The sequence below is a fragment of the Rhamphochromis longiceps genome, linkage group LG7 (genome assembly GCF_057381845.1).
Source record: "Rhamphochromis longiceps isolate RC_006_pf linkage group LG7, R_longiceps_female_GT1.1, whole genome shotgun sequence".
In the NCBI taxonomy this organism is placed as follows: domain Eukaryota; kingdom Metazoa; phylum Chordata; class Actinopteri; order Cichliformes; family Cichlidae; genus Rhamphochromis; species Rhamphochromis longiceps.
The window spans coordinates 14862603-14878315 of NC_140563.1; the positions used below are offsets into that span (position 1 = coordinate 14862603).

The window sequence follows — 15713 nt, forward strand, 5'->3', positions numbered from 1 at the left end:
AGTTGATTTAAGTTGCTTTAAAAAATTGTCCTTTCGTTCGTTCGTTCGTTCTTTCTTAAATCTGGAATACTCCCTAGTGTGTTCACATTTTATGAAATCATTGGTTTTTTACTTGCTCACTCGGGTAGATGGGCAACTTGTTATTCACTCGGCCACCTCCTGTCCAGTTCACTTGGTGGGCAGTCCTCCCGTCTCGGTTTTCACTCTTGATTATAAAGGAGGAGTTTGCTGTATGAGTCCTTCCAGCCCAGCTGGCCGAACAAACTGAGCCCCCCCTCCCCCCGGCAGTGACTGTGTGATCCTGGGAAGTAGACTCCTCTCACTCTCACAACTTGTTTGATTTGGGCGTAAGGACGAGCTGACAAGACCTGGAAACATGGCTGTTACGGGCTGCACGAAATGCATTAAATATATGTTATTCTTCTTTAATTTTATTTTCTGGGTGAGTCGACCATATTTTTGTTCTCCGACGTTAGTTCTAAATTTATTTGAGTAACGTAGACTTCCTCTGCTTCTTCTTCTTTTGTTTCTCTCGTTTTCTGTTTAACTGATTTAACAGCTGCAATTTTACACATCTGTGAAGACCATAGCTTAAAATAATTTCAAAAAGATAAGCACAGAGGAGTTTCCCTCCTGAACTGCTCTACAAATTAAGCTGCTCCCTCTTAGTGAGAAGGGCAGCATCCATCCATCCACACAGGCACAGCGCACAAACTCTTGGCAGGAGCTAAAAATGCTCTCCCAACCTTCATCAACTTCTTTTCAGCCTGACTGAGCAAACGGGGAAAAGTGAGTGAAAGAGCCGGGAGGTAAAAGCCCTCCAGGCTGGCTGGTGTCTCTTCCCCCCCCTCCCAGTCTTTTTTACCGGGATTGTACTCTCTGCCTGTCACTCATCATCTGTACTTCAGGTCCACCGTTGATTTAACCAGTGCTCACCTTAACTGTGAACTCCAGACAAAAAAAAGAAAAAAAGATTTCAGTTTAAAAAAAGACTGAAAGACATTTAGGTGACGGGAATAGGTGTTTCCCTCCGACTGTTTCCTTTTCCTAGAGTAATTCCCAAATTCCTTAATTCCTAAACATCGTGCTCAGACTGCACTGTGTGAAATTTCACATCATTTTAGTAAATTCATTCTGTAAACTGAGCTCTTCTCAAGGCAGTCCCTTTTTTCCTTGCTTCAGTAATATGGGACAAGCCACAGTAGTTAAACAGCCTAATCTGGGTACATCAGTACATCACTGCAAACTATAGATATCCATTTTAAGTGCAGAATTGACCATTTGCATGGGGTGTTTTTAGATTTCCATTTGGTTTGCCTGTTTAGAGTGTGTTTTTGTTTTTAGGACGAACAGAATGCCCATATCCTGGACATGCTGCACTTGATTGAGTGTTTCCTCTGCTGGCCTCACTGCTGTGCCTGTCATTGTAAAAGCGCTAAGCCCCTTCTTCCTCATTTTGCTATTTTCACGCTGAGGATTCCGTTTCCTGTTTGCTGAGAACAATGGATTTCAGCCATGGCCAAAAAACACAAAAAAGAAACGAAAAGAAAAGTGCAGATATAAACACGGGCATGTGAACAATAACAGGAGCTACGTGCACTTTAGCTGTTCTATGATGACACTTGTCAATATATTTTTGCTTCATCAGATACATAATTTAGAAGAGAGATCAGGGAGTTGAAGTTGAGTCGATTTTAAACAATGCTGCGTGGACATGTCTGTGTCGTGGGTCACTGAGGTGTCAGGATGTCCTTTCTTTTCTTAAATGACAGGGGGACAGGTCACACACACACGCACACACACAGATATTAGCAGAAAGGCTTTGGTGTGGATTTGATCTCCCGAAAGTCAGCTTTCATGTTGTCTTAGATGTCACGGTGCTGTCACATGTAAAACATGCTGATGGGTCTTTTCTAAAAAGTCTTTAAAATTTAAAAACTACAGGATGATTTTAATATTCATGCTTCCTTTTCACTTTCATTTCAGACACTTAGGTGGGTCTGATCCTCATAAAGGATTCATCAAAGTGACCAAAAAATATGAAACAAAACAATTAAAAACCTTTTTTTGTTTCTTTCTGGGACAGCTGGCCGGAGGTGTGATCTTAGGAGTGGCTCTGTGGCTACGCCACGACAGTCAGACCAGCAACCTCCTCATTCTTCAGTTTGATGATCAGCAGGCACCGGGCACCTTCTATATCAGTGAGTATACACCAATAATTTGAATAATAGTGAACTGGTCCTCAGGACTGTGTGTAGTGAGGCAAGGAGGGCTGCTAGAGGAGAGGTGTGGACAACCAGGAGAAAATGTGGAAAAAAAAAAGAAAAGTATGTGTAATTATGTTTTTAAAGGGGAAGAAATTAAAAAAAAAGTGAACTTTATTGTTAAGGAGTATTTAAAAAATTGGGCAGGTGTTGGGGATTAATTCTTTTTGGGTGGGACCAGAAAACATTTGCGAGCCACCAACTGTCCTGAAATACACCCCTCCCTAACACACACAGAGCTCATGGAAATCATAGTTTTGAGTTGGTCTTCAAAACTTTTACCACAAGTAGATTATTCTTAGACCAGTTTTGAGGTGGCTTTAACACCACAGGGAGATTGTGCCCAGATTTAATGTTGGGAAAGCTGTTAATATTTTATGTTTCAAAGCTAAATATTCACAGAGTGAAGTGGCCTCATTTTGGCATCTACGGATTCTTACATTATAGCTCATACCACCCTCTCATTCAGAGTCAGGTTTCTATTTTAAGGATACTTTACTTCATATAAGGAAACTGCTCTGCCCTCGTTTTTCATCCTTATCATGATGGAAAGTTTACATTTAACAAAGTGATCAAATTTAACTTACGTGCTTCATGGTGAGCTGTGAGTGACATCCAGATATTTTGGAAATAGTAGGCGTGACACGACCTCTAAGAAGACCAGGAAACAGGACTTGCGTACATCCGCAGCATGAATTAAAAGCGGCAGGGCCAGGAGCTACACCTCAGTCCACATGCTGTAAGGCACATGCAGGAGAACATCTCTGATTCAGTTTATGGAAAAAGTCCCAGCCTTGATGTTCTTTCAAGAGAGAGGCCAGATGCTTCAGACAGATGTTTAAACACATGCTGGCTTTGAGAAAGTGGTCTAAGAGCGCAGCTGAAGCGATCATGAGCCTTCTGTTGTTCACACTTTAAAGTATTTTATCCTCAGGAAAATTCAGGAGTTCTGCACTACTGAACCGCAGCTCCATCTCTGTAACTGCACATGTTTTGCATTTTTTAACCTTTGTGTTGTGTCATGCCCACGACATGAACTAAGGTTATGGGTTGCAAGCACGTCTCCTTCACTGCCCTCAGAAGTCCTAAGGTTGGCCATGAAACCTACAATACATGATACAATTTAAAAATGTCAGTAGTCCGTGATCTTGGTTTGTTGTGGTGGTGAACTCTAGTGAGCCCATTAATTTACATTTGGGCCCCTGCTGCGCTCCCATACTTACTCCTCAGTAAGTATACGGAGCAAAGGCGGGCCGTGCTTTTTATAGAGGCGAGACACACTCGTGATTTTAAAGGCAGGGCGGCAAGTGGGGCCCACCCAGGCAAGATCAAGAGACTGCTTCTTCTTTTTTCCTCCCCTGTCCCTTAGACATACGCCCTTACATAATTCAAAAAAACCTTGTACATCTGCACATTATCCCTCAAATTAGAGTTTGGAATGGATGTTTTTAGCATGCTGGCACACCAAAGTGGTATTTATGTAAGACTGAAAATACACACCATCCTGCCTCTTCACCAGAGCTTGAACCCATTACTTGTGGCAGCTGACAGTAGTCTGGTCTGGGTAGTGTTACAACTCCTCGTACTGTACATTTCTACAAAACATGCTTAATGAGGCTCTTAGAGGCAGATAAAAATTAATTCCCCCTCTCATGTCTGTATGTAAATATGAGATTACAGCCAGGACTGGAAAACAAGGGATAAAAGCTTATAAGGCAAGCCAAGAGCTGACTAAACCCAGAAGGTTTACACAATGTTGTGAACTCTAAAAGTGCCAGTTGTCTTTATACATGCCCCCATGTTCGGCTTCATGATAAATCACCATATTTGACAGTACAATCACAATGAGAGAGGAGCCAACCAATTAGACCACTATTTTCAGTGGCAGGAAGTAGATACATTTCCTTGTATTTTTAACTGCACTATTCTCACCTCTGTAGCCCAGTGAGTCAAACCCCCAAACTGCCCCTGATATATCAGCATGTGTGTAAAGCTCTTTGGGTGGTCCACTTTTTTATTTTAAATTGGATCTGTTATGTTCATTTGCAACTCCCCCTTTTCTTGGAATTTTTCGAGTAGCTTGCGTGATTTCAATGTTCATAATAATCCTTATTTATCTTACACTTAGGTCCTGATGCAGGCTTTCGGTTCAACCTCTGATTCAAACAAGCCGCTTCGGTCAGAAAAATGGAAAAAGTCCTTGTGTGTCTCTTTTGTCTGCCCTTTTTGTTTTAAAGTCTTTGAAATAACAAGAGAAAAGCCAAATAGATCTTTTTTTTAAACAACTAACCCTCCTCACATAATTTCTCCACTGACATGCTGTATAACAGGCTTCGTCTCCGTTGTCTTGCTCCTGACTTTTCCCTTTTTAAATACTGGATGAGACGAGCAAGTGGGGCTTTTAGCTGGCGCCCACCCCACCACCACCACTTGGGGAGATTACACTCTGAGACAAGAAATAAATGAACTACCCCGGGGGTTTAAAATCGCCTGTCTCCCTTAAAGTCTCAATAGCCTTCAAGCTTCAAAAGGTGTTGTCATAGTAATGGAAGGCAGTGGAAATAATGCCTGCTTTTCCGCGTTGCCGGGTTACTGGCCCTGGTAGCCGTTTCACAGCGCGACAAAAGAGAACGAAAAAGGAGGGGTAGTGAGTCGACACACAGAGAGCGCAGATCTAAGGATGGGAGATAGTTCTGCGTGATAAATGAGGTACAGTGTGAGGTATTGGAGACCTGCAGATGCAACAGAGTCAGAGTCACTTACTGTCTGTCCCCTTTTTAGACTGCTCTGTCAGGCCACATTAGAGGATCGGTGTGCTTTGTTTTTTTATGCACACAAGAATAGAAAAGCCAGAAACAGACTGTTCCCGAACCATTTCCCACTAAAAGCACCGCTAGAAGACCCCCTTCACATCTTATGTAAAAGTAGCGGTACACTGCACGCTGCTAGTTTAGTCCAGCAGCTCTAACTTTAGCAGCTGCCCTCTGAAGTTTGTAAATGTAGGATAGAAAGGGCTGTGACTGATTTTCATATTCCTAGTTTGAATTTTTTCCCTTTATATGGAGTCTTTTATGCTTTGTGAATTACATAGTTGAAGATATCGTTTCACTCCCCTCTAACATGGTTCAGGAGTCTAGTCTTTGGACATCATCTCGTAATATGAGATCTTCTGTACTCTTGGGGATTTAAAAGGTGAGATTACTTTGGGTACTTTGGGAAGTACTGGTCTAATATTAGGTGGTGCGGTGGTTAGTTCTGCCACCTTACAGCAAGAAAGTCATGGGAGTGAATCTAGGCTGGAACTTTTCTGCATGTGTCTTCCCACAGTCCAAACACATGCCTGTCTCTGTGTTAACACTGCAACATACTGGCAACCTGCCCAGGGCCTAACCCCACCGCTCACCCTGTGAGAGCTGGGATAGGCTCCCTGAATAAAATAAGTGAAAGAAAATGAATGAATGGTTTAGTATCATGAGAATTTCTTGCTTATTGTGCCTATCATGTTGTGTTATCCAATATCATGTTCTGAAATCTAAACCTGAGCTACAGAAGAAATAAGAAAACTGTAAAATAGCAGAAAATCTCTAAAAGGATTCTTAAAGTTATAGCTCGTTGGATGGATATCATGAGATTATTATCAAACAAATTGCAGTTTGTCAGGAATGTTATATCTTCTAGATTTTTATTCATGCTGATAATTTGTTTTCATTAAGATTTTTTGTGTGTGTTTGAGCGGTGTCCACCCGCACCCTTCTCGTGATGCCTCTGGAGAAAACTGATTGCAGTTATTCTTTTTTTGTATGTGTGTTTCTTTTGCGTGGGCAAATTTCCTGGTGTAACACAAATATGCTGCCATTTAATAGGAGATCTCCACAAAAGTGGTAGAAAGCGAGTACGCACAGTGCTTACAGCACAGCTTTCATGCTGGGTGTAGTTGAATGCAACGCCTGCTAGGAGACAATTCCACATGACTGATGCTGCATATGAAATTTTTTCCTACAACGCAAATGCTGAATCTATAAAACACAGTCAATTTCCTTTAGAGACTCTAACAGTAAATAAAGCAATTACACTTGGCTTCATGTGAGGCAACCGACGTCAAATTACTGGTTTCATGTTATCACCAATAAGTAAAGCAACTCATGTATACACGAGAAGAGATTAGAGGGCACAGTAATTCTGAAGGAGACTTTATTGCATTTCAAGTAAATTTACTTTTTATATAATCCTACACCGATAATGCAAAACAGATTTTTAGCACCCACACAGTGTTTTTTCCTTTAAGCTGCAGAAAACACAAACTGGGCCTCTGCTGTAACTGGAGCTTTATTACCATCCATTGACTTTCTGCTAGTGTGGAGTGCCTCCATTATGGCTATGTGCCATTTACATTTAAAATATATATTTTTTAAACATAATGCCAGTTTAAATTGCAAATAAAAAAAATGTGTGTACATTTGTGGGTGGGTGTCAGTGAGTGTCTGTCCTTCTGTTTCCTGGGGAAGTATAATGGTCCAGGTCAGAGGTCAGTACAGAGGGGGGTTGAGGGTGTCTCAAGGGAATTTCCTCCCCTAAGGGAAGCACGCAGTCATCTCTGCCTCTCTTAGTCAGGATCTGGAATCTTACCTTCAGGATGTCAACAGTTTCATTCTACAGAGTCATCAGGAAGTCAAAACCCAAACAATGAGCAGTGGACTAGCGAGCAGTGGGAACTTGCAGGTCTAACACTGCTGCCCTCTAGTGGTGCTGATGATGCGCTGTCGCTATGATAAATCAAATGTCTTTAAGCCGTTGATGGACAGTTTCCTACTCACTGTGCGTTTACAGGTGTGTACATACTGATAGCTGTGGGAGCTGTTATGATGCTTGTGGGCTTCCTTGGATGTTATGGTGCCATTCAGGAATCTCAGTGCCTTCTGGGCACAGTGAGTATACCGTTTTATCCACAAGTGACACTTTTTTTTCCAAATAAAGTATTTTAATCTTTGGAGTCACTGAAGTTAAAATAAATATCTTTGATTTGTAGTTCTTCTTCTTTTTGGTGATCCTATTTGCCTGTGAAGTGGCTGCAGCAATCTGGGGTTTCATGAACAGGGACACTGTAAGCACACACACACACAGTCACGGTTCACAGCATGTTTGATGTCTGCGTTGATGTTCCTTCTCTGCACCTCTAGTGAATCGTCTCTGTTTGTTGCTGTGTCTGTTAAACACCCCATCCCCACTCCTGATTATTCACAGATCTCCAAAGAACTGATCAATTTCTACGACTCTGCGTACATCAAGGCTATGGATGTGTCTGGGTCTGCCAGTAAAGACAGCGCCATCAAGGTGTTGGATGTCTTCCACAAAACGGTACGAAATGATGGGGGAAAAAATCATCACATTCTTTTTTTTTTTGGCCCTGCTGCTTTGTTTTTGAAATGACAGGGTACAGAAATATTGTTGACTTCATGTTCCTGTGTTTTCTTTCTTGTTCAGCTCGACTGCTGCGGTAAAGGAGACGACACGGCTCTCTTTTTACAACTTGCCACCACCTTATGTCCTACAAAGTCTCCAGAGGATTTTCAGTTGAGATCTCAGGTATGCACAAATCTTTTGTTGTCTTCCCACTCCTTTTCAATATGTAACTAAAAACAGGTGAAACAATATTGAAATGTATTAGCTTTATTTTGTAAAGCATTTTTTTTCTTTTCTTTGCTTAATGAACTTTGTATATTGTTTCCATGATCGAAATAAATTAACACACAAACAAGTATTAGTAGTAATAATACTACTAACAACATTAATACTAATGTAAGCTTGTTTATTATATTTTTGTAATATTAAAAAAAAATCACTGTAAAGTATTACTAAGGAACTGGGTTGCTACATGTCCCAAATGTAATATGTTCAAGTACATTTAAAATACATTTAGTCCCGTGAAGGCCACAGCAAATGAATCACATGTGTGCTCACATCATTCAGTAATTCCTTACTCATCATGGACTGTCACTCTGGAGAGACCACTCCCTTTAGGATTTGTCTTAATTTGCAGTGATATCTCCCTAAGGGACAGCTGGACTGAAACCAAGCAAGTGTTGCAGAGCTGATTAGCTCTCATTACTATGTAGGATTCACGTTTTTTTTCCTGTAGTTTTGTAGATTTGTAGGTATTTTGTTGGTTTTTCAGTGACTGCAGTGCGGTCACGTTAGACAGAAAATGTTAATGTTAAGAAATTTCAGGTATAACAAGTTTGCAATATTCTTAAGACACCTCTCAGGCTCAAGGAACAAATCAGTGTTATTGCTACACATAACAGACAACTTAGCAAAGAATCAATATTGAATTGCCTCTTTAGCCACTGTTGCTGTCAGTCTATCATAAAAACACAAAGTTGTTCCCATTTCTTTCGTTAAATTTACAAAAAACACAGTTTGACAGGCATAAAGTTGCACTTTTGCACCAACATGGTGACTTAAAAAAAATGTTTGTTAAAAACTTAGCATATTTCAGCACTGTGTGCTGTGTGTGTCCTTAAAGATTTGAGGAGAGTGAACAATTGGAGAACAAAAGAAGTGACAGGCCTAGAAAAAGCTGTTTATATATAGCAGATAAACAGTATCTGAGCCACGACCTTAAGAAACAGGAAAAAACATTCAGCAAAGACTAGATGCATCTGGCTCTTCAGTTGACCCATGCACTGTTCCCTGAATCGTCATCAGAGATGGTCTGAGTGGAAGGATAGCTGTCAAGAGGCCATTCTTAGCCAATTCTTCCTGTTTTGCCTAAGGAAGTGAAAGAGCGAGCAAAGGCTGAGGTATGCCAAAATACACACAAACTGGACTGGAAATCAGTGGCAACAGGTCAAATGAAGTGATGAATGAAAACATTTGAAACTTTGGGTTAAAATCAGCGTCAGTGAGTGTCTACAACCAATCGATAAAACACAGTGGAGGCATCATTTCAGTTAGTTGTGTTGGAAATCTTGAATTGCTGAAATTCCAAACACAGAAAAGTAGAATCAGACTTTAATATCGTATGAAAAACGTCTGATTGGCAAGGGCTTCATTTTTCAGCATGGCAATGATCCCATACACAGTGCCGGTGCAGTGAAAGCATACACAGATGCACGAATAGAAAAACACAGTAAAATAAGGCTAAAATGTCAGATTTTTATTCTTTGACAATTACTTGTCATCGTGATTTTAAAAAGAGTTTGGAGATTCTGACATGACACATGCAAGGATACACCTCATCATATTTAGTAAATGACCAAACTTGGTGATACCATTAACAATGACTTGTATCCTCTTATAACTGTTAATATGAACATTGCTATCAGAAATCATTTAATTCACCATTCAGAAAACTGATCAGAACAAGCGGATATTCTCCACCTTGTTTTGACTGCAGGCTCTGCTCTCAGTTATTAGTGAGCCGTAACAGTATGTGTGCAGAGTGAAGAGCATTCTCATTCATTACTGTGGCGTGGTCAGCATTCCTTATTTTCCCTCTTTCTCCCTGTCAGAGCTGTCATTATAAACTGATCGAGCTCTTCTCTGAGAAGCTCTACGTCATCGGTCTGGCCGCCTTGGTCGTTGCTGTCATCATGGTGGGTATTAGATTGAAAATGCATTTGTCTAAATCTCTGCTTTCATCAGCTGTGATAACATTGCAGGTACTGGAATACTCCCTTTGAATTAAACTGCTTTCATCTTTCACATTTAGATCTTTGAGATGATCTTCACCATGGTGCTCTGCTGCGGGATCCGCAATAGCCCCGGAGTATACTAGCAGTGCAACAGGCAGCAAGAGCCGCACCATCCTGTAATGGAATCATTTTGTTGTGTGTTTCTGTGCATCGGCTCCACTTCTTCATGCTTAAGTCACAAGATGGATATTTCTGCATTTGTTTTATTTTCTAGAGAATTGAAAGCTGTTTTTAAGATCTGTCTTCACTAACTATTTAGACAGTATCGTAGTTTCTAGCAGTGAGATTTTCCTTATTTATCATGGAAAATGTCTTCATTATAAATCTTTTATACATGCAATTTGTTGTGAAATATTTATCTGTCAGTCATTAATTCTGTTTTTACAGATGTATAAATTGTACATATACTTCTCATATGTTCATGACAGGAGTTAGTGTATTCCCTGATTGATTGTTGCATCTTGCTTCAGTGTGATAGTAATTTAAGTGGCAGGCTTTCAATAGTTGAAGGAAATATTCTGTTTTGCTCAAATAGCAAAAGAAGAATCGACGAGCATGTTTTCAGTCCGCTGTGTGTTTCTTCCTACTTGAACTTGCTAAACACCTTTCTTTAAAAAAAAAATAGGATAAAACATCAATATCTTCGCTCATAACCGGTTTTAATAACTGTAATAAATTATGCTAACTCTCTTGTACCATTGATTCGTCTTCATCTTTGTCTTTTTTTCTTTTCTTTTTTTGTTTTTGACTACTCCCTTTAGGTGTTGTCACAGAGGATTAACTTTCTTATTCACATATTTGACTTGGCAAAGATTTATGGCTTACCTGACGCGATCCTCCTCACTTACCCAGGCTCGGGCTGGCAGTGGGAGTGCACTGGCTTTTGGCCCTCAGGGGCTTGCTTTCTTGCATCGTTGCTTGTGATCTATAGGTTGAAGTGCTTTCTTATGTCTTAGGGATTTTCTCACATTGCTTCCCATTAGTTAAATTAAAAACAAAAATAACAACATTTAACAAAAGAGAAACACATCTGTCGTTTCTGTCTTTTGTTCTATTTCCCTCCCGTCACGCCCAACCGGTCATGGCAGATAGCTGCCACTCCGTGTGACTGGTTGTGCTAATCTCAGTGATAGCACGCACTTCCAAAATAGTTTGTATGAGCAAGTCTCATAAAAGATGTAGTATTTAAGTCACTTTAGCCTCTGGAAGCCACTTGGCAACCCAGCTCCTCCTTACTATATTGTGTCTGAATCCTTGTCGAGCTCTCCCTGACTAAGGATTTGCTAATGCTTGTGGAATAAGGAGCAAGGTCCCAGAGCAGAGCCACACTTCCAAATTTAAATCACAGCAGGTCAAAAACCATCTTCTTTTAACTAAAGTTAATCTTATTACTCTCATTTGGTAATATCTCAGTTCTTATTTCCTACCCAGCAGCCACTACATTCATCACTGCTGCATCACTGTTGGCTTCCTGTTGAATTTAGAGTACATTTTAAGATCCTGGTCTTGACATTCAGAGGCTTGCATGGACTGGCACCACCCTACATCTCCGATCTGCTACAGCCCTATGTCCCTAGCAAGTCCCTGAGGTCATCTGATCAGGGCTCACTTGCTATAAAACAGACTAAGATGAGAACTAAGGTTGACAGAGCTTTTGCCGCTGTGGCCCTGAGACTCTGGAACTCTCTCCCTCATAAATTAAGAACCGTGGACTCGGTAGTTGTTTTTAAAAGACAACTCAAAACTCACCTTTTTAAAACTGTTTTTGGTTAATTTTTGCCTGTTTTATATTGTCTGTTTTACCTTTTTATTATTTGTTATCTTATGTGCAGCACTTTCTGAGTTCGTCTCGAAAGATGCTATATAAATAAAAATTTATTATTATTTTTATTATTGATAATTATCCAGGAGGAAAAATATGCAACTCGGACATTTTTTAAAAAGTTTCCATCTTTGAGCCATGTCCAGGTTGTCCATGTGAATCCACATCTTCATAAAAACATCCAGTTTCTACACTGTGAGCTTTTCAGTATAGAACATGCCGTGCGTGAGCTCTCTGTTCAACATTAAGGACTCCGCTCTGTTGAACCATCTCGCTCTTTAAGTTTCTTCTTGATTGCCGCCTTGTTTCAAACCTGCTCACAGGCCTGCCGTTTTTGATGCGAGTCACCACCGGGTGGCACTGTTAGCTTCTTGCTCACTCAGCACCCCCCCACCACCATCCTCAGCAGCAGCAGCAGAGTCACTTCAGTTAAAAAGTGAACTGACTTGTCTTTCTGGCCCTTTGGCAGACACACCCGGTACACATGTTTGCTCTGGCTGCTTTCTCATCAGAGAACGAAGCATTTGTGCTCATCTCACGTGTTTTTAAACCTACATTTTGCTGGTTGACAATCTCTGGCATGTTGTTCTTTGATTTTTGTTATCATATCATCGTGTGTTGTTATGTGCAAGCCCACACATTTGGCCTGACTTTGGTCTGTTGCTTGAGGGCGTGTACTTTGGTTCCAAGTTGAAAGAAAAACCAATGCAATAATATTTAGATAACAGCGCGTTACAGTCAGAGTGGAGGATACAATATGTGGAAGCTGCATTTCCTGTTAAAAAAAATCAAAAATCAAACTTTGATCTCATTAATGATCTTGTGACTGATTGAAAACTGCTTCCTGACGCTTGCACCCAAAATTTCATGGAAAGGCAGAGGAGTGGAAGCTGTGACAGAAGCACAGCAATGCCCATGGGTTTGCTCTGGGATGTTCAGTTACCACACATGGGTGTAATCAGCGGCCATTATTCACATTTTGGCTGGATGTTTGAATCAGCACTGAGGTTTGGCAAGCAAATTAGATTAACTTTCACCTGGAGAAAAATCATCCACGCCTACAACCTTCACACCTCCTTCTTGCGTCACTCAGGTTTAAATGCTTCAGCAGACCCTGGGCTCTCTTTAAATGGACAGTTTGAGTGTGTGTGTGTGTGTGTGTGTGTGTGTGTGTGTGTGTGTGTGTGTGTGTGTGTGTGTCTTAAAGGACGTTGAAAGTTTTTACTTTTTAGTGAGGTGACCAATTATTGTCAAGGTACGGCTGAGAGGCATGATATGAACTAGAACGCTGGACTCAGGAGACGGAACATAAACTTAAAAAAGGACTTTTAATGTTGAACTCTTGAACAAAAATACAAAGTGCAGTTAAACAGGAGCAAGTACTCTGAAAACTAGGAATATCTGGGGGGGAAACAGAACAAGGAAACACCCAACCATGCAGGTTGATGCAACGAAGAACAAGGGAAGACTCAGACAATGTATGCACACGCATGCCAGCTAATGAGGAGATAGGAAATAGGTGGGAGGACAGTTGAAGCTAATCATGAAAATTAGATGGACACAAATGAAAGGGGAGTAACTTCCCACAAGAACAACTTCACACAGGAAGCACAGAAAGACAAAAAAACCCCACAAAAGTGGATAAACTAAATACTACTTAACTGTCATGGTCCTGGGTCGTGCGACCCAGTGTTTTGTGTTTTAGCCTATTTTGATGTTTATTCTTTGTTTAGGGTCACTAAGGCAGTCCAGCCATTTGTACATATTACCCGTGTATTAAGTCTCCCTTGCCCTTCGTGTGTTTATGTCTGCGTGTCTTATATTGTCAAGTCCATGCTGTCAGTTATGTCATCTCCCCTGTACTACGTCTCCCCGGTTCATGTGTCTTGTTTAATCTCCATGTTTCCTGTTTTACTTTGAAAGTCTGTATTCACGGTCAGTGTATTCAGTTTCACTCCTTCTGTCCTGTCGTTAAGTTCATGTGTGTCAGCTGTGTTCCCATGTGTGTCTCCACTTCCCCTGATCACCTCATGTGTGTATTTAAGCCTTCTGTTTTTTGCATGTCATTGTCAGGTCGTCTGTTTGCATCCCCATAGTGTTTCGTCATAGTTTACTCAGTGTTCATAGTTTGTCATCGCATTTTCACTGAGTTTCTTAGTCCTTTAGTTTTCTGAGTGTTCACAGTTTTCTTAGTTTTCATAGCTTCATGCTTTTTCGTGTGCCAACATCCAAATAAAGGATCGTCTTCTGTTCAGCCAGCAACTCCGCCTTTCAGCATCTGCTTTTGGGTCCTGTTTCCATTCACATCGGCGCACCCCGCCGTAACATTAACCAAGGTACACAAAGACAATTGGAAGATAAAGGTAAAATATAAACAAGACAACCCGTTATACAAAAGGAGCAAACACAACACAAATGATCCTTCAAACTAAAATGTATCATAATTCATCACAGAAACTCAAAAACCTGGGCATTTGTGACAGATCTCACAGATAAAGCTAACACTTTATAATACGGCCTGCAACCAAGGGTGTAATCCAACTTTAATTGAAAGGCAATTTTAGTGTGTTTTATTTGAAATAGATACACTAGAATAAGGGAGTAAACAAGTCAATTTTCCATAGGAAAAAATAAATAATTATACTGTAAGTAAATTTAAGTACAGCCTAATTTCCTGGTAATTTTGCAGAAAAACAATCAAACCTTTCCCCTTCATACATCAGAAGTACACTGCATGTTTTGGGACATAAGACATATTATGGAGTGTGTTAGCATGGAGTGTGTTAGCATGCCTTTTTATGTCTTTAATTTTTCACAGCATTCTTTTAATGTTGTTATGTTAATAATAAGCAATGGTCGGGGCGACCATGGCTCAGGGGGTTGGGAAGCGTATCTGTAACCGGAACGTCGCCGGTTCGATCCCCAGGCTCTCTGTCCTGGTTGTTGTGTCCTTGGGCAAGACACTTTACCTACTGGTGTTGGCCAGAGGGGCCGATGGTGCGATATGGCAGCCTCGCTTCTGTCAGTCTGCCCCAGGGCAGCTGTAGCTACAACTGTAGCTTGCCTCCACCAGTGTGTGAATGAATAGTGGCATTGTAAAGCGCTTTGGGTGCCTTGAAAAGCGCTATATAAATCCAATCCATTATCATCATTATTAATAATACATTTTATTTAAGAAAGCGCCTTTCAAAACACTCAAAGACACTGTACACAAACACGTTACAACATTTAGCAAATAAATAAAATATTTCAAAGTAGCAGGATGGAAAAATGTATGTAGAACAGGCTAATGTGAATAGATGAGTTTTGAGTCTGGACTTAAAAAGAGGGAGGGAAGTGATGTTTCTTATCTCAGGAGGAAGGGAGTTCCAAAGACAAGGGGCAGAGCAACAGAAAGCCCTGCGCCCCATGGTGGCTAGCCGGGGGACAGGGATGGGAAGAGAAAGAGAGGAGGAGGATCTGAGACACCGAGAAGGAATGGTGACTTGAACCAGGTCAGAGAGGTATGAAGGCGAGAGATGATGGATAGCCTTGAAGGTGTACAAAAGTATATTGAAATTGATGCGGTATTTAAGCAGTGAAGCTGCTGCAGGGCAGGGGTGATGTGATGCATAGAGGGGGTTCTGGTGATAATACGAGTGGCAGAGTTCTGGACACGTTGAAGCTTATGGATAGATTTTTGACTAAGACCAAAAAGAAGAGGGTTGCAGTAATCGATCCGGGAAGTGACCACACTATAATTATTTCTTTGTTTCCTGTAAAAATCAGACTTGTTACTTTTGTTTGTTTCTGGATAATAGATTATAATAGATTATTTTCTCTCTCTCTTTAGTTTGATCCTCAGCAGGTCAGCTGCAGATGAAACTGAAATCAGGTGCTTAACCGAGCCAGTTGAGAATATTGCTGCAATGGGGCGATCGTGGCTCAAGAGTT

General features: G+C 40.8%; 1 protein-coding gene across 1 annotated transcript; it reads left to right on the top strand.

Annotated features, from left to right (window-relative positions):
- The first annotated feature begins 253 nt into the window (after positions 1–253).
- Positions 254–10658, top strand: LOC146665002 (CD81 antigen-like). Its single transcript, XM_085412428.1, has 8 exons — positions 254–442; positions 2087–2201; positions 7092–7189; positions 7291–7365; positions 7506–7619; positions 7746–7847; positions 9776–9859; positions 9976–10658. Exons 1-8 carry the CDS (start codon positions 377–379, stop codon positions 10039–10041), a joined length of 720 nt encoding a protein of 239 aa, XP_085268554.1. The 5' UTR covers positions 254–376; the 3' UTR covers positions 10042–10658.
- The last annotated feature ends 5055 nt before the right edge of the window (positions 10659–15713 follow it).